The sequence below is a fragment of the Alosa sapidissima genome, chromosome 24 (assembly GCF_018492685.1).
Source record: "Alosa sapidissima isolate fAloSap1 chromosome 24, fAloSap1.pri, whole genome shotgun sequence".
In the NCBI taxonomy this organism is placed as follows: domain Eukaryota; kingdom Metazoa; phylum Chordata; class Actinopteri; order Clupeiformes; family Clupeidae; genus Alosa; species Alosa sapidissima.
The window spans coordinates 8,941,793-8,965,886 of NC_055980.1; the positions used below are offsets into that span (position 1 = coordinate 8,941,793).

The 24,094-nt window shown below is 46.1% G+C and overlaps 1 protein-coding gene across 3 annotated transcripts in view; it reads left to right on the forward strand.

The window, feature by feature from the left end:
- The window catches only part of thrab (thyroid hormone receptor alpha b), a 109,205-nt gene extending 88,567 nt beyond the window's left edge, over nucleotides 1-20,638 (forward strand). For 2 of the 3 annotated variants that reach the window (XM_042082543.1, XM_042082544.1), the window contains 5 exons: nucleotides 244-391; nucleotides 2,266-2,471; nucleotides 9,934-10,080; nucleotides 11,680-11,938; nucleotides 13,568-17,019. In XM_042082543.1, the coding sequence (XP_041938477.1) occupies nucleotides 244-391; nucleotides 2,266-2,471; nucleotides 9,934-10,080; nucleotides 11,680-11,938; nucleotides 13,568-13,818 (1,011 nt within the window). In that variant the 3' untranslated portion in view covers nucleotides 13,819-17,019. Of the gene's footprint in view, nucleotides 1-243; nucleotides 392-2,265; nucleotides 2,472-9,933; nucleotides 10,081-11,679; nucleotides 11,939-13,567; nucleotides 17,020-17,850 lie in introns of those variants that run through there. The other variant, XR_006027090.1, reaches the window with a different exon arrangement.
- Nucleotides 20,639-24,094: the final 3,456 nt, after the last annotated feature.

Here is a 24,094-nt window from a genome sequence, read left to right on the forward strand (position 1 = left end):
AATAAACTGAAATCTCTCTCTCTCTCTCTCTCTCTCTCTCTCTCTCTCTCTCTCTCTCTCTCTCTCTCTCTCTCTCTCTCTCTGTTCTCTTCCACTTTCTCTTCCATCTGTCAACCATCTTTCCTCTCTCGCTTAATTTTTCTCCCATCTCCCTTTCTGTTTTCCTGTCTCTTTACCTCTCTCTTTTCCCCCCCTCTCTCTGTTTTTCTCTTCCATCTGTCTCTCTCTTTCTCCCTCCTCCAGGGGTTCTTCCGACGTACCATCCAGAAGAACCTCCACCCCGCCTACTCCTGCAAGTACGATGGCTGCTGCATCATCGACAAGATCACCCGCAACCAGTGCCAGCTGTGCCGCTTCAAGAAGTGCATCGCTGTGGGCATGGCCATGGACTGTGAGTGACCCCGTCCACCCCCACCCCCACCACTGGCACCGGCACCACCTCCACACACACACATACACACACACAGACACACACACACACAGACACACACACACACAGAGACAGACAGACACACACACACAGACACACACACAGACACACACACATTCACACTGCTTATATTTACTCAGATTTCCATAAAGACATACTTGCTGAGCACCTAGGTGTTCCCAACACAGCACACACGCAACTAGTCACATGCATTTCGGTTTCAGCAACATATTTCAGTGTAGACAGTTGACACCAAAGGCCTTAAAAACGTAAAGACTCCTGGAAGATCCCGCACAGCTTTGCAGAGGTCTCTCTCTCTGTAGTGCTCCAGTCAACCATGGCCTGTATTCGAGTACAATCCCTGGGTCTCAAAGGAAAGCTAAACCAGTTAACGCTCCTCTTATGTGGACTTCAGTCAGGGCCAAGGTCTCCCGTGTTCTCAGGACCCCTCGATATTATGGAAGATTTTGAGCAGTATTTATAGACATGCACTGAAGTTGGGTTACAGTGAATGGACAATGTTTTGACGTATATTGCCGAAACATGAGGTAATGTTGTTTGAGAAATATGATCGTATAACAAGCTTTATTTGTTCTTCATAAAAGATCAAATGAAAACAGTTTTGATTATGAACTCAGTCATATAGGTTCCCCCTCTCTCTCTCTCTCTCTCTCTCTCTCTCTCTCTCTCTCTCTCTGAAACACTGAACATTACCGCAGGCTAATAGGGCATGTTAATCTGAAACACTCACTCGCACTTCACTCTGTATGAGCTGGACATATGTCTCACACATGGAATCATCAGAACCCTCCCATACACACACACACACACACACACACACACAGAGCCCCCTCTTTCACACAGACCCTCGTCTCTCTCTTGCGGCCTCGTCTTCCTCGCCCTCTGTCTGCTGCGTCGTCACGTCTGGTCTCTTTGTTCCTCGTCCTCTCGTCCCTCTCCTTGTTCACAGCATCGCCTCGTCTGGCTTATCAGAAGCCCTCGTTGTCCCCCCCCTGCTGTGTTCCCATTGATGTGGCCCACCTTTGTGCTCCAGCCTCCCTCCTCTCCTATAACCCTCGCCTCATACAGCTCTCGCCTCGTAAAAATGTCATCTCTTTTTTCTTAATGTCTCAGTCTCTCTCTCTCTCTCTCTCTCTCTCTCTTTCTCTCTATCCCCCTCTTCCCCTCATGTTAACGACAGTGTCCGTGTCTCCGTCGGTCAGCTCAGACCGAGAGGGGTTTGCATTAGTATGCCGCGCTGGCTTGGATCGCTTAATCAATCAGCAGCAATTTCATACAAGAATGAAATGAATGAGTGGTGATGACAGAGAGATACTCATCCACTTTTCCCAAGCGATTCGGGCTCTCATTTGTTGGTGGCGTAAATCAATGGCTGTGTAAACCGCTTCCTCCAGTCTGCGGATGGTTCTTTTAATGTTGTAGGATTTTAGTGTCACATGGTGGTCGTGGGTGAAAAGACTGAACTCTCGTACTAATGATCTCGTAATGGTTCTTTCTCTTAATTCAATTAAATTCTGATTCAGTAATTCAATTCAATGAAGCTTCAGCAGGACTGTTCACATGAGTAAGGTGTAATTTTCCATAGTAAGTTGTTAAACACCAGTTGCATACACACACACTCTCTTTCTCTCTCTCTCTCTCTCTCTCTCTCTCTCTCTCTCTCTCTCTCTCTCTCTCTCTCTCTCTCTCTCGTCTCTCACTCTCTCTCTCTAATGTGGGACTGATATGGTTTAATTGGTTGTTTTGATGGCGTGTAAATAGAAGTCTCTCTGCCTCTCTCTCTCTCTGCCTCTCTCTCTCTCTGCCTCGGTCAGTGGTCCTGGACGAGGCCAAGCGCGTGGCCAAGCGGCGCCTGATCGAGGAGAACCGCGAGCGGAGGAAGAAGGAGGAGATGGTGAAGACGCTGCAGAACCGGCCCGAGCCCACCAGCTCCGAGTGGGAGCTCATCCGCCTGGTGACGGACGCCCACCGCCACACCAACGCGCAGGGCTCGCACTGGAAACAGAAGCGCAAGTTCCTGGTGAGCAACACCACCACCATCCACCCTCCCTCTTAATACACACACTCACTGCACACTCTTTGACTCTCTTTCTCATAAGATGAGTCTATCGTTTCATACACTCTTTGACTCTCTTTCTCATAAGATGAGTCTATCGTTTCATACACTCTTTCACTCTCTTTCTCATAAGATGAGTCTATCATTTCATACTCTTTCACTCTCTTTCTTTCTCATAAGATGAGTCTATCATTTCATACTCTTTCACTCTCTTTCTCATAAGATGAATCTATCATTTCATACTCTTTCACTCTCGTTCTCAGAGGATGAATCTATCATTTCATACTCTTTCACTTTCTTTCTCAATAGATGAGTCTGTCGTTTCATACACTCTTATACTCTCGTTCTCATAAGATGGGTCTATCATTTCATACTCTTTCACTCTCGTTCTCAGAGGATGAATCTATCAGCTCAATGTTGTTACGCTCATTCCCCCATTTTTCTGCCCTGTGTGTGCAATGTATTATCTCCCTCATCCCTCTCAGCCTCTCGTTGTCTCATTCTTATTCTCCTCCTCTGTGCCGCTGCTGTTTTCCATTACTCCTGCTCTGCCTGTGTCTTTGTTGTCCTGCGTAGCCTCTTCTTGTTCTCTCTTTCTATTAGTGTGCTGAGTGGCCTGCCGCAGGCTCCTAATCTCAGCGCGCTGCAAATGACTTCAGATCCCGTCTGTCGACCTGCCGCTTGCTTTCACACATGCTGTTATGCACTCACATATACGCACACAGATGTACACACATACACACATGCGCACACACACGCACACACACACACACACACACACACACACAGATCTGATAATCTGTTTTGTGTCAAGTAAGGCTATAAATCCTTACCTAAGTCTCAGAATATCAACACCCAGCATGCATGTGTGTGTGTGTGCGTGTCTGTATGTGTGTGCAGCAAGAGATTAAAAGGTGCTGAAGAGTTCATTGAGTTGCAGCATGTGCTCTTGAGCTCCGACCCCAAAACCCTCCCTGTCCCCTCCAGTCTCAGCGACCAGTCACGTGTCTACCCAATGCAAATCGCGCCATGCCACCACAGTCTGGGTGGGTGACAGCTGTCAGTCATGGTCATTCACAGGCCGAGGTTGCCAGAAGACAGGTTTAGTCAAGGAGATAAGAGGTCTTTGGGGGCATTTCTGCCTGCCTGTGCAGATACATGCAGATTAGGCTGTTCCATCACTTCACTTCAGCTCGCCAGAGGAGACGGATGGACAGAGGTGGACAGGAGAAAGGAAAGAGGGAAGAAAGTGGGGAAGAAACAGAGAGAGAAGGAGGAAGACAGGGATGTCTTCCAGGGGCTACTCCGCTCTTTGTGTACATATCTACCTAATCCCCTTCCCCTCGACCTTGCTCTCTCTCTCCCTCCCTCTCTCTCTCTCTCTCTCTCTCTCTCTCTCTCTCTCTCTCTCTCTCTCTCTCTCTCTCTCTCTCTTTCATCAGCACTCTCCTCCACACTCCATGACCTTTCACCCAATTGTGTGTGTAGTTAGCACTGCTGGCTCTTACTGGCCTTTGCACAGTGGCCCTGCACGCTCTGTCAGAGACACTCACTGGCTGCATGGAGATTAAGGACACCCGGGGCAGACAAACAGGTGTGGGGGGCACTGAGGAGACACGCCAGGTGGACGTCAGGAGCTCTCCATGGATCGTCTAACACACACACACACACAGAGACACACACACACACACACACACACACACACACACACACACACACACACACACACACACACACACTCTCTCTCTCTTACTCTCTCCTTCCTTTTCCTCTCAGTATTCAAAACAGCATATAAATCTGGCCTTATGAAACAGCACGGGTGCAGGCGTATAGTTGGGCAGGCCTGTAAAAGCGCTAAGTAGCAGGTTAACAGTGCGTCTGTGGGCCGTGCTGCTCCATGTCAGAGTCCCAGGCGACGGCATCCCCTGCGTACGCAGCCTGCTGGCTCCTCTCCGCGCCCTCCCCACAAAAACCACAGTCAATTTGCTTTACACAGCCCCTTAACCGCTATGAGTGGCACGGCGGGCCCCGGCGAGGCCAAAGCCAAACACACGGCGCCCGCAACCGCTCTCCCACTCCGCCACCCGCCCTCGCCACCCACCCTCGCCGACATCTATCAGCCCAGAGACGAAGAGAGAGCAGGAGGAGAGAGAGAGAGAGAGAGGGGGATGAAGAGTGAAGAGAGGGTGAGGAAAGCTAACCGCCTCCCAGTTTCCAGTTGCCTTCGACCTATAAAACGCCTCATAAAGAACTCCAACCTATATAACCTTTACAGCTGATTCCTATAAAGCCGGTCCCGTGGCGACTCGCGGCGCTTTGGGGGGAATTCGAGGGAGAGAGCGTGCCCTCTGCTGCTCACAAAGGCCCTCGTGTGTGCATGTGTGTGTGTGTGTGTGTGTTCTGAGAGCTTCTGAAGCTGTTCAGTGCTGTGGCCCGTTTTACAGCAGAGAACGAGAGAACCTGAGAGAGAGATGGAGATGGAGAGAGAATCAGTTACAGAGGCCTAAAGACAGATGGGTTGCTAGCAAATATGGAGAGAAAATGATAAAGTAGTGTTTAAAATTAGGCAAAACAAATTAGTTTAAATCATTGTATCAAAGGAGTTTTTGTGTGTAAATCGTCAACAATTTCTGTGCCATGGCATGTGTATTTACAAAAAATGATGAGGCATTTTTCACTCCGTAAATATGTGCCTTGGATGCCCACACATAAGGAAACCGTGAGAACCTGAGACCAATGCAGAGGAACATCCAGTGCCAACAAGCAAGAACATAAAAGCACTCACGCAAGAGAGGGAGTGATCGCTAGAGAGAGACTGAAAAAAGGAGTGAATGCTAGAGAGATAGAAAAAAAAGGAGTGAATGCTAGAGAGATAGAAAAAAAAGGAGTGAATGCTAGAGAGACAGAAAAAAAGAAGGTGTAAGAGATGGGGAAGACGGGTAGCTCTCGAGATGGAGATGGAGATTGATAGCTCAGTGAGAGACAGAGCTGGAGATGGATGGCCATACAAGCCCATAAAAAGACCCACTCCAAACATGATGAGCATTTAAGAGATGGAGTTGAGCTGACAACACCAGCAGACTCCAGGCTTCCACATGCAGACAGTTCTAAACACACAGAGAGAGAGAGAGAGAGAGAGAGACACACGCACACACACAGAGAGAGAGAGAGAGACACACACACACACACACACACACACACACACACACACACACACACACACACACACACACACAAGCAGTATTCACTACAGGGTGTCCATTTTTGTACCCACACACACACACTTCATTGAACACATTGAATTCAATGATGGTGTTTGAAGACAGCTGTAGCTCATGGCAACCAGGAACCACAAAGCATATTTCTGGGCCCTGTCAGGCGGCCAGTTCTCCCCCCCGTATTGATGAAGTCGGCTCAGCTGACCGAGCTGGCGTGGTCCTCACCCTGTTCATTCGTCTCCCGGGCACTGAGGGGCCAAATGATTGCTTTCAGAGACAAAACCAACAGATCCTTGTTCTCCTAGTCAGCCAGTCAATAGCCCCAGACGGATTTCTTTCTTGTTTGTCTGTGGAAACAAAAGCTCCCTTGTTTTTCCCCTCCTCCTCTCCCTCCTCTTCCTCCTCTTCCTCCTCTTCATCCTCTTCCTCTCATCTCCCCTCCCCTCTCCTCTATAATCGATGCCCTGCCCCTGTTGTTGTTGTCCTTCATCGGTCAAACAGCAGCAGCGTGTGTAAAATTGCCGACGTGTGGGAGGGAAGAGTTTTGGGACTCGGGAGAGGTCAGAGGAGGGGAGTGTGTGAGAGGCGAGCACACACACACACACACACACACACACACATGCCCCTCCTGGCAATTCCACCTTGATCAGTCAAGCCTGCCAGGAGAGAGGCTGTCGGTGATTGCAGCAGTGGAGTGGGCCGCTTGAGCCTGCTGGGTTTTTAATCAAAGTAACAGGCTGGTCATTGATTTCAGTCCTGCTCTGTCCAGCAACCCCCCCCCCCCCCCCCCCCACGTCCCCGTCCCACCCCGCCCGCCCTCATCCCGAGTCTCCCTCACCTGCTGCACTCTAGCACATCCTATACTCTCTGTAGTCTCCCAAAAATGTCTTTCATCCCCTTTCTCTCTCTCTCTCACTCACTCTCAGGCCTCAAATGTGTACACTCTTGAAACAAATGTGTTAACACATCTCTGTGTCAAGATAAGGACAACGCAGTTTATGTTGTTTCCTTTTTTTATTTGTGACACAATATGTGTTGCGTTGTTTTTTTTAACACATCTCTGTGTCAAGATAGGATCAACACATTTGTTTTAAGAGTGTACACTTTTTATTTAGTTTGTTCTATGCTTTCCCATGTAAAAATATTTCTCATATAGGAAGATTCTCACGCCACAAAGATTATTTTTCTCTTAAAGGACAATTCTGGCGCAAAATGAACCTAGGGGTTAATAACAGGTGTACCGAGTTTGTCCGTTCTCTGGAATATGTTTTCATGCTAATAGAACGTGACCAGTTTTACCACAAACTGCTAATTAGCGTATAACGCTAGTCTTCGGGGCACACGTAAAGTAAAAAGAAATCACTATTTCTATACCACTAACAAGGCTCAAAATAGCACCACACTTCCACGGTAGCATAATGAGGGGCCCTACATGTAAACCGAAGCATTGAGAACTTTGTAAGTAGATAGATAGATGATACTTTATTGATCCCCAGGGGAAATTCAAGAATTTCAAGTGTATTCAAAAAATTCAAGTGTACAGACAATTTATTAAAAAGATAGTTTAGAAACAGTACCAGTACAGTACAGCGCCAGAATTGTCCTTTAACTACACTCTGGCTGTTTCAGTCAGATAATCAACCACTTCCTTGGTCTAGGTCTGTTTTCCTGTGACAGTCATTTCTTCTGTCTTTCTCACGTGGCCTTACTCCATCCCTATAACTGCTTATTTGCTCTCTCACTTATTCCCCTGTCTCTCTCTCTCTCTCTCTTTCTTTCTCTCTTCATTCATCAGTTTCTTTGTTTTTCTCTCTGTTATGTCCTGAATCCGCTCTGTTATGTCCTGAAATGTCCTTCTTTGTTTTTCTCTCTGTTATGTCCAGAACTCGCACAAAACTCTCAGGAAAATGTTGCTCTGTTATAGTCGATGTGTGGAGCAATCGAAAAGCCATTATCGAATGATTGCAAAAATAGCTGTAATTGCCAAAGCTGTTGCAAGCCCACTGCAAGGAGAAAGGGTTGCAGTGGGGGGTGGGAAGTACTTGTGATATTTCAGCCGCAGTCATGTGCAAGCACGGCTGTGTGTTCCTGGGGCAGTGTAGCGCGGAGACGTGTCTCCTGAGCCGTGCGTTATTCTACACAGCGCACAAGGCCGAGTGACGACAAGCCCCAGGGTGCAATGAGGACAGCGGATTCATCGGTCATGGGTTCAGCCGCTCTCGCTCACTCGCTCGATCTGTTCGTGCTTACGTTCTCCTCACACCTGGTTTATTTTCTGCAGCGCTTTTGTTGTTAAGAAGAGCACAGGCTTTGTGACACATACACACACAGACACACATGTAACTGTGGTTTTGTCATGTGAACTCTCGTTGTTCAAGTTCAGGTTCAAGTAGTTTATTGTCATGTACTCATAAAAGGTAGCCTAGAAATCTAGACACGCCCCTAGCAGCAGCAAATTACATTTGCTGCCAGGGCTAGTCTAGCAACTCTCCGTTGGCTGGTGAGCTCCAGAAATCGAAACTCAATCAGGCCAATGAAATCGTGTATAGAGTCGTTAGGTGGGCTTAACATAATGATTGATGGCAGAGTTGCAACGGTTTGGCTTGAATTCCCTGCTACTTGAAAACAAATAAGATGGATGTTGCTATTGGCGAACAGTGTGACACGAGTTAAGCTTTTATTAAGTTGGCAAACGTTTGAACTAGCCAACTAGCTCTGCTGGTGGGAAACGCATGGGACTCATAGCGCTGCCGCTGTCCTATTGCGTGCAGAGGGAATTTGAAAGACAACTGATTATCCCGCCCCTCGGACTGAGCACTGCGAACGGTGAGTGCCCAGACCCTACATTTTAATGTGGGTCTGGCTCGTCAGGCTACATAAAAGGAATTATAAGTAATGAAATTCTTGTGCTCAAGCTTGTGCCAGCTCAACTTTAAAGAATAAATTAAAAGTAGTAATGGAAAAGGTATATTGTGTGTGTGTATGGGAGGGTATGGTGTGTGTGGCTGTGTGTGTGTGTGTGTGGGGGGGGGGGGGGGGGGTGATGAAAAGGTGTGTGGTCAGTCTAATGTCATTGACTGCACAGTGTGCAAGAGAAGAGAGCTGGGGGGATGGGGCAATGAGAGGACAGTTGTGAACGTGACCACACAAGGCTATGGGAATAGCGTCATCCTCCTAATCCAGATTACACCATGCAGTTCTGCCCCCCACCTCCCTCCCCCCCCCCTCCATAGGGATTTGGAAATGTCAGTCTAAGAGTGACCGCTTGGCTCGTCTCCAGCCTCAGCCACAATTCAGGCCTGACCTCTTACCCTGCGTTCAGGACACCACTGAGCCTTATTTACCGCTTTACCAACACAAACTGTAACAACAGCAGCATTACATGTATAATGTAGAGCTTTGTTGTACTGTGAATGAGAGTTGGGGTCCAACCACCACCGATGTGTAGCACCCATCTGTGCGATGTACAGCAATCATTATGTACACAACTGTAGCCTAGCTCCTCATGTTATAATAATAATAATAATAATAATAATAATAATAAGCTTTATTTGTAAAGCAGCTTTCATACACAGAATACAGCTCAAAGTGCTTTACATTTGGAACATATAACACCATAAAGAAGAAGAATCAGTCATTCTTCTTCGTTGCTGTGGCCATGTTAAACATACACTTGACTCCCTGCTGTGTGTGTGTGGCAGGTTGTGTGTGAGAAGTGGTGCTCTGTTCTGTTCTTGTCACATGTCACACAGGAGTGTGTGTGCTTGTTCTGACCTCTCTTCTCAGAGTGTTTCAGTGTGGATAAGTGTGTGTGTGTGTGTATGTCTATGTGTGTCTAGCTGCACTCGTCCCTCGTGAGATTTGAGAAAATCCCACTGCCTCTACAAAAGAATATTATGTTTTTGAGGCTTTGCTTTGCTCATGTTTTCAGCTTATCTGGGATCATTGAGTGCTGATGCGCTCTTACAAACAAAATAAAGGAAACAAAACACTTCATAAAAATTTAAGGGTTTTTCATTTGAATGTATTTCCATGCATGAATGTAGACACTTGACTCTAAAGTGTCCTAATTTTGATTTGAAGTCATATTATCTTTCAAAAATAGCTGTAGATGCAATATTATAGTTTACATTTCTGGAAACAAAATGAGACTCTGACGTCATGTGACCTGACATTGACCCCTTGTGTCCCCTATGTCTTGTGTGCAGCCAGAGGACATCGGCCAGTCTCCCGTCGCCCCCACATCAGACGGGGACAAGGTGGACCTGGAGGCCTTCAGCGAGTTCACCAAGATCATCACGCCTGCCATCACCCGCGTGGTCGACTTTGCCAAAAAACTGCCCATGTTCTCAGAGGTGAGTGACCCCCTGTCTGTGTCCCTGAGCCCTGGTTTAAATGATGGGCAGTGTCAGTTGAAAGTCCAGCTAAAGCTAGTTTAACTGGTCAAAAAAATGCTAAGCACGGACATTGGCGGGTCAGCTCGAAGCTGCCCCTGGCCCACAATGGCTTTAGTTCAAGCACAACACACTTCTATCACTGACTAACTTTGAACTCTGCCTGTCATTTAAATAAGGTCTCAATATGTATTTGGTTGTTTGTATGTTTCTGTGACTTCATCTATGTGTGTGGTAGGATGTGTGCTCCTCTCTTGTCTGTATATGTATCTGTGTGTGTGTGTGTGTGTGTAATGTAGCATGTGTGTATGTAGATAGCTGACTGTTGTGTCTGCAGTACATGTTGGTATATTTTCCTATGCATGCATCTGCCCAAGCGTACCATATTCACTTGGGTTTGTGTGGATATCTATGATGTGAATTATGGACTAACCCTGTCAAGTTGACAGGCTATCACAGTTAAGTGGGGCAATGCACAGTGTTTTTGTGGCGTGTTTATTGCTTGTGTTGGGATTTTTTCTGCTTGTAATTGCCTGTGTGTTTGTTTGCGGTTTGCTGAAATGAATCAGGACTGAGCAGGACAAGGCCCACACACCCCACCCGGGCGCTTGAAGACAGCTAATTAGCTAAACACACGGCACAGCCATCTTATTGTTTTGTCATCAACACTGAGTAAATAATTACTAGCCATAGCAGTTTGATTTAGTAGATGCAGTGTGTGTGTGTGTGTGTGTGTGTGTGTGTGTGTGTGTGTGTGTGTGTGTGTGTGTGTGTGTGTGTGTGTGTGTGTGTGTGTGTGAGTGAGTGTTTGTGTGTAAAGTGCATCTGTGCATTGCATTCCTACTTTGATGTACATGTCTTGGTGCACTATTTGTGAACACATTAGTATTTGAGTAGGTGTGTGGGTGTGTGTGATAAAGATAGACAGAGAGAGAGAGAGAGAGTTGGTCCACCCTGGCACTCCAGCCTCTGCACATTCCCATGAGTGTGAGTGTGGCATTCTCCAGCCTGTCGTCCTGAGCTAGCTAGCATCTCTCTCGCCGGGTGTTTATGGGCGCAGGGGGGCAGGTCGTGTTGCAGAGCGGGGGGGGGTTGGGGGTGGGCGGGGCGCTCAGGGTCGAGGGCTGCAAACGGAGACGCTCCACGGCGAGCCAGGGGTCATTAAGTGTCCGTAATCAGAACCACCACAGCACTAATGAGCCTGGGAGGGTTACCGAGCTCTGTGCTTTGGAGACCGCAGAATTTGTATGCGCATGTGTGTGTGTGCGTGTGTCTTTTGACCTTCTCTGTGTACGTATATGTGTGTGTGTGTGTGTGTTTGTGTGTGTGTGTGTCTGTGCCTTTTTCTATCAAGTTTGCGTGAATACAAAGCTGTGTGTCAGTGCATGTGTGTGTGGGTGTGTTTGTATGTATTTAGGCGTGTTTAACTTGCTGTTCCCATCTTAGATGCAAAGCCATCTCCACCAAAGCCCGCAGATATGCGCACATGATGGCCATGAGACTAACTCTTTCTCCCTCCCTCTCTCTCTCTCCTTCTCTCTCTTTCTCTCCCTCTCCCAGCTGCCTTGTGAAGACCAGATCATCCTTCTGAAAGGCTGCTGCATGGAGATCATGTCCCTGCGGGCGGCCGTGCGTTACGACCCCGAAAGTGAGACGCTGACGCTGAGCGGCGAGATGGCCGTCAAGCGCGAGCAGCTCAAGAACGGCGGCCTGGGCGTGGTGTCGGACGCCATCTTCGACCTGGGCAAGAGCCTGGCGCAGTTCAACCTGGACGACACGGAGGTGGCACTGCTACAGGCCGTCCTGCTTATGAGCTCAGGTAAAGAGGGCAGGGGTCAAAGGTCAAAGGTGAAAGCTTGTGGGGTCATGAGAGAGTCATGGTAGTAGGCCTTGGTTAGTATTATAAGGTGGACGGTACTTGAATAAACACTCTAGTAACCAAGATGTTGATCTCTGTATATAAAATATGTAGTAGGTAAGCTGAAGGCAGACGTAAACAGTGAATTAGACCCACTTCAATTTGCCTACAAACACGGGCGCAGCACTGAAGACGCCATTACCTCCATCCTGCATTTAGTTTTTAAACATCTTGAGGATTAAGCATCTTATGCACGGTTACTTTTTATTGATTTTAGCTCCGCATTAAACACACTCCAGCCTCACTTATTAATTCAGAAACTCAGACAGCTGGACGTCTATCCCTCAGTGATAAGATGGTTTCACTCATTTCTAACAAACCGGACTCAGCTAGTGAAAGTCAATAGTACCCTGTTCTTATACACTAATGAGTGTTCATCTAAACAACCACACAACTATATTTTTAAAACTCAGATGACTGCAATTCTTAGCCTATTTCACAGATCTGATGACAGCTATCACACAGAGGTGAGGCAGTTAAGTGAGTGTGACTCCAAACATTTGATTTTAAATGCAAAAAAGACAGAGGAAATCATCTTTGATCCTAAGAATGTTGACAATCATATGCCAGTTGTCAGGCAAACACACAGGTAGAGTCCTACAAATACCTTGGGGTTCACATCGACAGCACTTTAACATGGAACACTCAAGGTTTGGAAATCTCCCTGTGACTGAAACAAAATTGGCCAGAAACAATACAAAAACACCCAGTCCATCTTCAAGCAGTGTGTGTTGAAACAGATGGACAGAATACTCTGTGACCCTTCCCATGTGCTGTTTTCACAATATGAGATGCTACCATCAGGTAGACGATATAGGGTTCATCATTGCAGATTTTTTTTTTTTTTTTTTTTTTTAAATTCCAATTTCTATTAGTATTCTTAACAAACAACTTAAATAGACATAAACCTGGGCTGCACCACATGCTATTCTTATTTATTTATTTATTTACTTTAACTGCCATCCTTACCCATTTACTCTGTAAGTGTAATTGGAGCTCCATGGGCAGTTCACATTTGGGCATCAACGGGCTCTTCTTTTATTATGTACAGTAACGTGTTGTCTGTCATGTCCATGTTGATGAATGTACTGGGTTATGCTTTGATGAGTCCAAGACAGATTTCCCCATGGGGACATTGAAGTATATTCTATTCTATTCTATTCTATTCTATTCTATTCTATTTCTCTATTCTCTATTCTATTCTACTTGTTCTTGGAGGGGGAAAATGATCCCAAAACCCAGAATAGACCAAACAGTATACGTTCGAGTTCTGAGAAGTGTATGTATGGATGTTTATCTATCTTTGTTTCTACATGTTTCAGTAGCTTATAAAGTATGAAGCTTGCTGTCTTCTTTTGATCTGATGATGCAATATGTGCAAATCTAATAGGTTGTCTATTGGATGCTTTCATGTACTTTACAGGTGCACATAGGGTTGAATACTGGTCCAGCACATAAGTGTTACATCTCTGTTTCTCGCTCTCTCTCTTGCTCTCTTTCTCTCTGTCTCCTGTGTTCCCTCGTTCTCAGACCGCACGGGTCTCACCTGCATTGACAAGATCGAGAAGTGCCAGGAGATGTACCTGCTGGCGTTCGAGCACTACATCAACTACCGCAAGCACAACATTCCCCACTTCTGGCCCAAGCTGCTGATGAAGGTGACGGACCTGCGCATGATCGGGGCCTGCCACGCCAGCCGCTTCCTGCACATGAAGGTGGAGTGCCCCACCGAGCTCTTCCCCCCGCTCTTCCTGGAGGTGTTCGAGGAACAGGACGTGTGAGGGAGAAGGAGGAGCGAGAGAGAAAGAGAGAGAGAGATGGAAGGAAGAGGAGGAGGAAGAGACGGAGGTCCCGATCAGAACCGGAACCGGATCGGTTCAGATGGGAGCAGAGGAGCGGCAGAAGGAACCGAGAGCCCTGGACACGAGGCAGGAAGGACTCGTCGAGCGTCACTTTCCCTCCCTTTTTCCTGTCGCCGCCGCCCACCCTATCCCGGGGAAAACGTTTTGCTTGTTTGTTTGTTGTTTTTTTGTTTTTTTTTTGGAGAAGAGTAAACATGCGCAGTCTCGTCTCGTCACCCACATGTTTGAAAAGCAGACAACACCAGCAGCAGCTTTGGGGAGGGGAGGGAGCGGGTGTGAGGGTGGGGGTAGGAGGGGTCACCACCGGCGATGCTTCTGTGTCCTGTATTTTTTTATGTTTTTTTTATATGTTTCTTTATGGTTTGGTTTTGGGGAGGTTGCTTTAAGTTCAGATGCTCCGCCCTCAGCCCCCATCACCTGACCCCCCTACCCCCACCCCCACCCTGGCTCCCTCCACACACACACGCCTCACTGCTCAGATAAGATACAGTATGCTGGCCCTTCTGTCTCTGCTCTTCGTCCTATACTGACAGTTTACCTTTTCCTGCCGTAGTACACCTCAAGTGTAGGGGAACACACTCTCACTCACAAACACACACATACACAAACACAGTCGCACTCACTTTCACACATAATCATAAAACCTCTTGTTTGTGTACAAACTTCTCAGACCGTTGTTGAAGGCTGGCATTTCTGAATAACAGGAAATTACATCAGCGCCAGCCTTTTTTTATTATTATTATTTTTTTTTTTTTAAAGGGCGTAGCTTCTCAGCTATCTCAAACAGATTCTCTGTCCGCCCTTTACAAGACAACCAATAAGATAACTGGTCAGTTGTATTTCATTGTATGTACATGTATCTCAGCATTACTGTCGTCAGGGCTGCGTTGTTTTAGGATCCAGGAATTTTTCGGGAAAGCTGCTGGCAACGCTTTTTTAAGGCAGCAACCACCAATACACTCAAGTGGGAATTCTCCCTCCTCTTTTCATTTGTTTGATTTCATTTATTTGAATTGTGTTTTGCTCTGTTTTGTTTTCATTATTTTTTTTTTTTACTCAAGTAAAAAAAAAAAAACGACGGACAGACCTCATTTCACTCGTTTCTCTCTCTCTGTGTTTAATGAGAAACCTGAGCCTCACACACACTTGAGCGGGAGGAGGATTCTCAACAACCACACCCTGGTGCTATGTCGGATTTGTATTGCTATTTAACAGGAGAGGTGCCTCAGTATGGGCCTATTTGGGGGTCTTGGAAGGGAGGAGGGCGGCTGACAGCATCGTTCCCCCAAACTCACCTCCACCACTCGGACCCCCCACCCACCACCTCCTCCCTGTTCCACAACCCCACACTGCCCTAAAGCTCGGGGTCTACATTTAATTTGATTTTTTTTTTAATGTTGTTTCCAGAACTGTTTTAAGGACTACCTGAGGCACACATATACACTTACAAGAACACAAACACACACACATACACATAGACACACACACACATGCATATAAAAAACACACACACGCACACATGCGCATAAAAAAAACAGTGCAACCTCAGAACCTTTGTGTGTAGTTTTGCCATGTCATTGCCTGGGCTTGCTCTGCCAGGCCATGGACCTCGTCTGAATGACAATTAAGCCCTTCTTTCTCAGGAAAGTCACTACAGGGGAAACTTGAGAGAGAGAGAGGGAGATAGAGAGAGGGAGAGAGAGAGAGAAGGAGAGAAAGGGAGAGGCTAAGCGAGTGATGGCTGGACAATAAAGGAGAGTGTGTGAAGAGACTGAAAGGGGAGAGAGAAAGCGAGACCAACTTTAAAAGAGCTGGTGAATGGGTCCAGTGCCCAGCTACTTCTAAAGAATCCAGCCTTTGACCACATACATACACACACACACACACACACACACACACACACACACACACACACACACATACACACACACACACACAGAACTCTCACACAGGCAGACCTCGTCAAAACGCAGACTATCTGAATAGCACTGATTAGCATCAGGATAGGGTAGCCAAGGCATCCTCGACACACTCATGTAGACACACAAGACACGCACACACACACACACACACACACACACACACACACACACACACACACACACACACACACACACACACCTCAGAGAGAGACAAAAAAAAAACTCAAATGCCTCATTTTAACTGTATGCACTGCAGTGCTAATGTATGCCCTGCCGTCCAGGGTTCTGTGAGTTTTTTAGTCCTGATCCTCCACACTCTGCAGTCACCGCCGCCATGGTAACAGATAGACACACACACACACACACACACAGACAGATACACACATGCTCTGACACACACAGAAAACAACCATTGGCGGTTGGTGCTGCAGGAATGGCCATCCTATTTACCTCAAAATGTGGGCACACCTCAGGCTGTGGCTCATAGACTGCCTCTGTGCTAACAGGCTCTACCTCACCTCTGAACACAGGGCAGCTACCCACAGCCTCTTCCCACACACACACACACACACACACACACACACACACACACACACACACACACACACACAATATACAAACACACACTCACCAGTTACCCTCAGTGTTGTATTCACACACACACATCCCTCAGTCCTCACAGATCTGTTGATATACCACTGCAGACAGGAGGGCCGGCTCAACACCCCCCCTCCCTCCTCCCCCCTCATTCACACACACACACACACACACTCAAGCACCCCCCACCCCATCACCCTCCACAAGCTAGCAACCTATCCCCTATCCCCCTACCTTCTTTCCTCATGGTTGGGCTGGGTTAGGATAGGGGCCTGTTTGATGGGGAGGCGTGGGACACTAGTAGGTGTCCCATTATTTCTTTCATTCTGTCTTTACCTTTTCAGTACCTTTCGGTCATTTATGTGGGACCAAGTGTTGCTTTTGTGTTTTTTTTTTGTTTGTTTGTTTTTGTTGTTGTTTTTTTTTTTTTTTCTCGATTTTGACAAATTTGGAGTCCCCTCTTGGCTGAAGGATCCCTGCAGTGCGGGAGGAAACCATGTGACTTGTGACAGACAGGTGCTCCACCCATGAAGAGGGCAACGCTGAGGTGAACTTTGAACTTTTTTTTCTCTCTTTTTTTTTGAGACAAAAAAACACAAACTTCACAAAAAGAAAAAGAAAAACAAAACAAAAAGAACGTGAGATGAAAGAAACAAAGAAACCCCAAAAACCTGCAGCGGCCAGGCCTGAAGCTGACAGGTATAGCACTGTTTTTGAGAAGAAAATGTTAAAAGCATCCGATTTCTGTTGTTTTTTCCCTTTGAAGTCGTTTCTCTAACACCAAGCAGCAATTTTGTGAATGGAGAAAGAGAGAGGCTGAGTGGTAGCGAGACAGAAGAAACTAAAGTAGTGTTTGGAGAGGGAGGACTGTCGTGATTTTCTTCATGTTTTTAGTGGACAGGTGGATGGATGGATGGATGTGATGAGTACGTGGGGCGGGGGGCAGCAGGGAGGGGGGGGGGGGTCAGGTGCCAAGTCAGGGAGGAGAGGAAAAAAAGGAGAGTGAGAGCACTTGCCCATCCCCCCAGCCACACCTGTGCTCGTCCACACGCACGTCAAAGTTTTTGCACTAAAGCAGCGGTCTCAACCTTCGACCCCAAGCCCACCCCACCCCACCTGACGCCTCCCTCCCCTCTGCACTTTGCCAGAGGCACAAAATGCCAAACACCCTGTGGGGACAGAGGAAGAGAAAGCAAGAGAGAAAGAAAGAAAGAGACACTTCATACAGACACATACACCAGCCCACTTAATTAATAATACTCCCTCTGTTAAACAGAGGAGCCCCTCTACCTAAACACACACATACACACTAATGAGTGTGGTGTGTGGATAACCTGATCGCAGTATTAAGATAAGCATGTATACACACATACCACACACACGTACTAACTGTTTGACCAGCCTCTCTGATTCTCTCCCCCTTTAAAAATAGAGAGACTAAATCATGTGTCTACAACCTACTCAGAGGCCTCGGGGGCATGAACACCGAATGAGAAGCAGGCCACTGCTGGCCAAAGCCGTGTCTCCTCTCCAACTGGACGCCGTTAGAAAAGCAGCCACAAGAGAGAGCAGCGCCCACGTCCGTGGGCATGTGTGTGTGTGCACACGCGTCTGTCTACGGAGAAGAGTTTCCACCTTCCCCATCAACCTGGTTGGGAGGAGAAGGCTACCGGCAAGTAGTGGAGCCTTGATTACAGCTCTCCAGAGGAGATGAGAGAGAGAGAGAAATGGATGATTGAATGAATGAGCGAATTCTCTTGCCCCTGGAAGGAGTCTGTCTCCGCCCTCTCTCTCTCTGTCCTACAGGCTTTGCACTCCTGGAAGGAGGGCAGCCTGATTTCCCCCCTCTGAGATGAGCAGAGAGAGGTGTGGCATTCCACTGATGCGGGTATGTGATACTCGCATCCGGAACAGTCATGACAAAGGCACAGGACGGGAGGAGACCAAAACAGACAGATCTGGCAGGAGTCCTTGAGTCCGGAGAGTCGATCAGATTGTGTGTGTACAGTATGTCTGGTTGCTTGTTAGTGTGTGTGTTTAACAACAGAGGTTATAATGCTGCTTTACCCTCTGTGTCTAACTTAATTTGAAAGAAAGTATCTTATGATGATATAATCAAAGTCCCAGACACCTGTTGAAATTTGAAAGACTCCAGAACAAAAAAAAAAGATGAGCATTTTTTTTAAAGAAAAAAAAGAATCTCAATGTTTTTGTTTGTTTTTTGATGCTTAACTGCTCTGTGTAGAAGAGAGAAAAGAACAGAGATAGTCACCTTCTTGACCATGCGTGCAGTGTAACCTAGACAAAAAGAATCTTCACCTCTTTCACACATCACTTCTAGTTTCTATTGAAAAAGCCAACTGCTCTCTTGTCTGTGTAGCTGTCCTATCGTCCGTCCTTTTGTCAAGAGGAATTTACAAACAAAAAAAAAAGACAGGAATATTTTCCTTTTTTTAAAAAATAATTTTTGTTTCCTTTTTTTAATGAAAGACTGAATAAGCATACGTACATACATACACACATAGGAAAACGTAATGCAACAGAAAACTGAAAATATGAAAAGAAAAAAAAAGAACTGAAACAAACCCTCTCATACCTCACACAACACAAAACTAATGAATTTGGGTGCGAGTGCAGAACTGCTGGCACTTATTCTAAGTGTCAAACACATGCATGTGTAGAGATGTACATTGAGATATATGTGCTTGGTGCGCGTGCGCATGTACAGACATTACAGAAGCACTCCCCTCCTCACCCCATCTCCCAGACGGTCACCACCACCACCCCACTCCCTCCAAACAAAGAACCCTCTCCGAGCCCCCATTAGCCCCCCCACCCCCCGTCACCTTGATGGCAGCATCTGCCCATGGAGGTCAGGTGCACACATGGCTTCTAACTGAAGGACTCTGGCAGCAACTTCAGGAGTCAGTGTCACGGCCTGCGTCGGACTCTATCACACGGTATTCTCTGAGATCTTTTGATTGAACCCAGTTTATGTGTGCGTGCACTGTATGTAGGTTTGTTTGTTTGTATGTATGCGTGTATGTATATATATATATATATATGTGTGTGTGTGTGTGTGTGTGTTTCTGGACTGGGGAAAGGAGAGGAGTGTTTTTGTAGTCGTGGAGCGCCTCATGGTATTGAATGTAGCTGACAGGCCTGGGCCCAAACTGAGCCCGGCAAAACCAGAACCTGAAACTCACTTCAGGGCACCAGCAGAGTGGACTGTGCTGTCAAAAAAAATGATGTTACACACAACAAACTGAGAATATTGCCCATCTGCAAGGTGCAATATGTTGTTCAATTTTTGTTGTTGTTCTTTTTGTACCTTTTAGTTTGTTTTTGTTTGTTTTTCTTTTTTGATTTTTTTTTGGCCATAACCAAGGATGTAAATACAAAAAAAAAAAAAAAAAAAGATTAAATCAGTATATGTAAATCATATGCAACACACACATACTGGATGTTGAGGCCAGGATACGAGACCCCATATCGGCGAACTTCCACCATCTTGTAAAGTTTTGAGAAAAAAATGCATATGTAGCTATGTTAATGCTTCATACATCTGTATGTGTCCTTGTGTGCACTCGCAAAACGCGCATGTCGATCCATGTTATGGAAAAGTGCCCCATGAAGTTAAAGATCCAACCCTGTGCCTCCTATTCTTCAAAAAGAGATGATTCTAACCAATGACTGTACAACAGTTTACGGTCATTAACTAACACATACACACACAATCACGATCACACACACCCCTCTGATCCGAACAGGAACCTGTTGACTGAACTGAGCTGCCCGTTCAAACGGCAGAAAGTGTTCGTCAGTGTGATGGGCCCTTTGGGGGGAAGGAAGGAGGATGGATGCATGTCAGTAGAAAGGAGAGGGCATATGTCTTGGAGAAATGTGTAGACCCTCCCAGACTGGTGCAGTCAGGGGCCCCACACTACAGACAGTTAGACGGATGCCCTGTCCCCACGGCTTGCTACTGCCAATCACGTCTTTAATCTGGGAAAACACACACATGGACAGACATGGTCACACTCACTTGCATGTGTGCAGACAAAAAAAAAGACATCTTTCCGAATTTACTAAGCTACTTTCGATAACACACGGAGCAGGGAGGATATTTCTATTTCTTCAGTTGTTGACATGGCTTTGTTTGTTTTTTTCCCTTCATGCCAAATGTAGAGGAAGTTTTGTCCTGATTCTTTTTTTTTTTTTCTTAAAAAAAAAACCTCTTAACCGAAACAAAAACAATGCCAGTAGCAAGCTGTCTATGCAATGCCCTTCCACCTCCTCCCGGTTGCATCCTCTTTGTGCGATGGAGGCCGAACTTTGTATAAATATCGATATACAGAGCGCGCCCCTTAGCTAGCTCCAACTGAGCTTTAGTCCCCTGTGTACGCGAGTGTCCTGGGAGAGATGGGCTGCCTTGCAATGCTCAGGGCTTTGTCTCAAGCGAAGCAGCGAGAGAGGTTGAAGGGCACTGTTTCAAAGAGCAGATATGTGTGTATGTGTGTGTGTTGGCGTGGGTGGGTGGGTGTGCCATGCTACACAAGACAACAACTTTGCTTGTGCAGTATCACACGGCCATGTGTTCGAGCGATGTCATCTGCTGTGTTAAGACCGCTCGCAAAAAGCAAGTGTGTGCTGTGTGCATCAGCGCAGGCTAAGACAAATGGAAATTGAAAATTCTCGTCTGTGCTCTTGTGGTTTCGGGTGGATTAATGTTTCATGATGACGGTGATGCAGCCTTATGTTTTAGCGATGAGAGAAATAGTCTACTCCCTCGAGTCTTTGTGAAAGACCTGCTTTGCTCCTAGAGCTGACTTGTAAATATTGAGTCCGACTGAGGCCAAGTGAATGTAGTCCGTATTGGTGAGTGTTGGGTACAAGCTTCAAGTGGAGAAATGTGCAATGACTGCAGACTAGAGATCTGCACGGGACTGATTTTTCCCGCCCGCCCGCTCCCGCAATATTCTGTCCGCTCCCGCATTAATGTGTCATTTTTAGTCCCGCTCCCACCCGCATCTGTAACATGATGTCCCGCTCCCGCCCGCTAAAGCCCGCATGCAGGAGGGATAGCCTATTCAGTTTTTCTTTCTGTCTCTCGAAAGGAGCACACACACCTGAGAAAGACTCCAGATGTCAGTTTCTTGGTTCTGAATGTATGCTAACAACTGAAGTAGGCCTAGCCTGGTGCCCTCTTCCTCTATCATGCTTTCGATTTCGAGTTTTGACAATGAGCAGTAGGAACAAATTGAACCCACGTAAACGACAATATAGGCTATAGGCCTGCTATCCGTCAGTTATGCTTAAACCCCGTTTTTTAATGCTGCCTAACAGAACATCCAGCTGAACTATAGTTATGAATAGTACTTTAATCATTTCCATATTTAATTTTATGCACATATTTAATTTGCGGGAGTGCAGTGAATCATCGGTTTGTCCCGCACCCGCGAACGCACCTCTCTCATCCCGCCCGCTCCCTCAAAGAGCTTTCAAAAGTTGTCCCGCGCCGCACTCTTTTGCGTCGGGACCCGCGGGTCTACCGCGGGAGTGCAGACCTCTACTGCAGACTCTGTCTGTCTAGACCGCCGGAGACCTGCTATGACAAAAGCACTGAGTGAGTCAGCCAGCAATCCGTTAAGAGACATTAAGATTGAGATATCCTATTTCCTCTACTTCCAAACCCCAATATTTGTTGTTGTTATGGTACTTAAAGCCCTTTGACACTCCCTTGGCTGTTTAGGCTTTTATTTGGTCGATTTTAGTCACATACATTTCTGAGAGTGTGACTGTTCTAAAAAATTCCCATTGCACTTGTACTGAGCAGCCCCCCTGGGCCATTTGGAATATTCTAGAAAGCAATAGCGTCACATGTTTTAGTAATCTTTTTGAAGTGCAATACCCCGGATGTAGGTTTAGCAGCCATAGCTGTGAAAGCACATTAGTGGTTTCAGCATCCCGGTCAAATGACCAAAATGTGTGGGAATGTATTACCCAAGGTAGTTCCCAGACTTTGTACCTGAATGAAACAGAGATATATATTTATGCGAATTTGAAAGACCTGCACACCTGATTCGGATATCCACCCTGACCACTAGAGCCTTGGGTGAGCTGACAACACCTCTCACACTTGCTTTTGACTCGAGACTGGAAAAGAAAGCTATTGAAGGATTCTCTCAGGTAACAAAATAAGGTGATTTTTAAAAAATATATAATAATAAATTATGATATACCTTAGCTACCACCATTGTTAGCCCATCTTTATTTGCTGGCGATTGAAAGACAAGAGCATCTTTCTCCTGTGCTCCACCCTCCCTTGGTTTCTTTATCTGTTCTTTCTGGTTGGGAAGGCGTATGGCTAGACTGAACCTTGTGTGTACCCAGCTCCACTTCCATAAAATTAATATCTATTCTAGTCTCTGTTTGAGTATCCTTTTTGGTTCTGAGAACCATTTCATGAGACTACAACTTGAGTAGCTCTACACTGAGGGGAGCTGAGATAGTTCTCTGTAATCAAGAACCTAAACCGTTCTTGGTGATGGGAGGCAGCGTCGTACCTTTACCCATTACCCGTGCCAAGAAACCTTTTTGACATGCAAAAGGGGCAAACAATGTAGGATTCTATAAATTCCTTATAAAAGGTTCTCATTGAGAGACAAAATGTAGAGCATCTCTTTTTTTCTGAGAGTCCATCAGCTGGCCACGCCTCCAAGCCAACCAAAGAGAGGACAGGGAAAGGGAACTGCTCCATGTGTGTTAGAGTCTGTGTCTTTATGACAGTGTCAGATTGCTTGGCTGTGTGAGTGAGCCCTGGGATGTCGGGGTGTCTGTGAGGTTGTCGACATGGCTGATAATATGAAGGATTCTTCCCTGTTTTGTACTCCCTCTAGATCTGTGCTCCCATTTGTGGAAATGCGAGATGTTATAATGCACACACACACATACACATACACACATAACAAAACTACACAGTGCTCAGAAGCACGCATCTAAGCATGTGTTAACCATATGAACAAACAAGACCGTGGCTGTTTTTTATGTATATGCATCAGCAGGAGAGTTGTGCTGTAATTTCCCAAGAGAATACTAATGCCAAGCTCCAAATTTTTTAAATAGACTTGTATGATTGCCATACAAGGTGTTTGTCATTTTCCTGTCAGTAGAGATGTACTCTTTTTGTTTTGTTTTTCTAATGTTTCAGAAATCTTTCTCAGCCAATTTTTTTTCTTTCGTTCAATATGCATAAAAGTTGCAAGGCTTAAACTGGCTGGAAAGTAACAAGCTGTTTTGTGCATGTGTGCAGTGTGCCTTTGTACGTGCTTCTATGTGTGTGTGTGTGTGGTGTGTGTTTATATGTGACTGTTTGGCTGGATCTGGGTTTGTCTTTACCTATGTACAACGTAAGCACCTTTTGAGGCCATGTGAAGAGACATTCAATTTTTTTGTTTGTTTGTTTTAAGAGAGATTTTTAATCGATTCCATTACCTTTTTTGAGAATGTAGCTGATCAATTTCTGTTCACTACATGAGTGAGATGGAGATATAAGCTGGGTTATGTCACATACCTTCACAGTTCAATTGTGTGCTCAAGCTTTAACGGAAAAAAAGACTGTTGCTATGACTTTTAGTATGCAAATTACAGAAATGACTGCTAACAGAGTGGCGCTA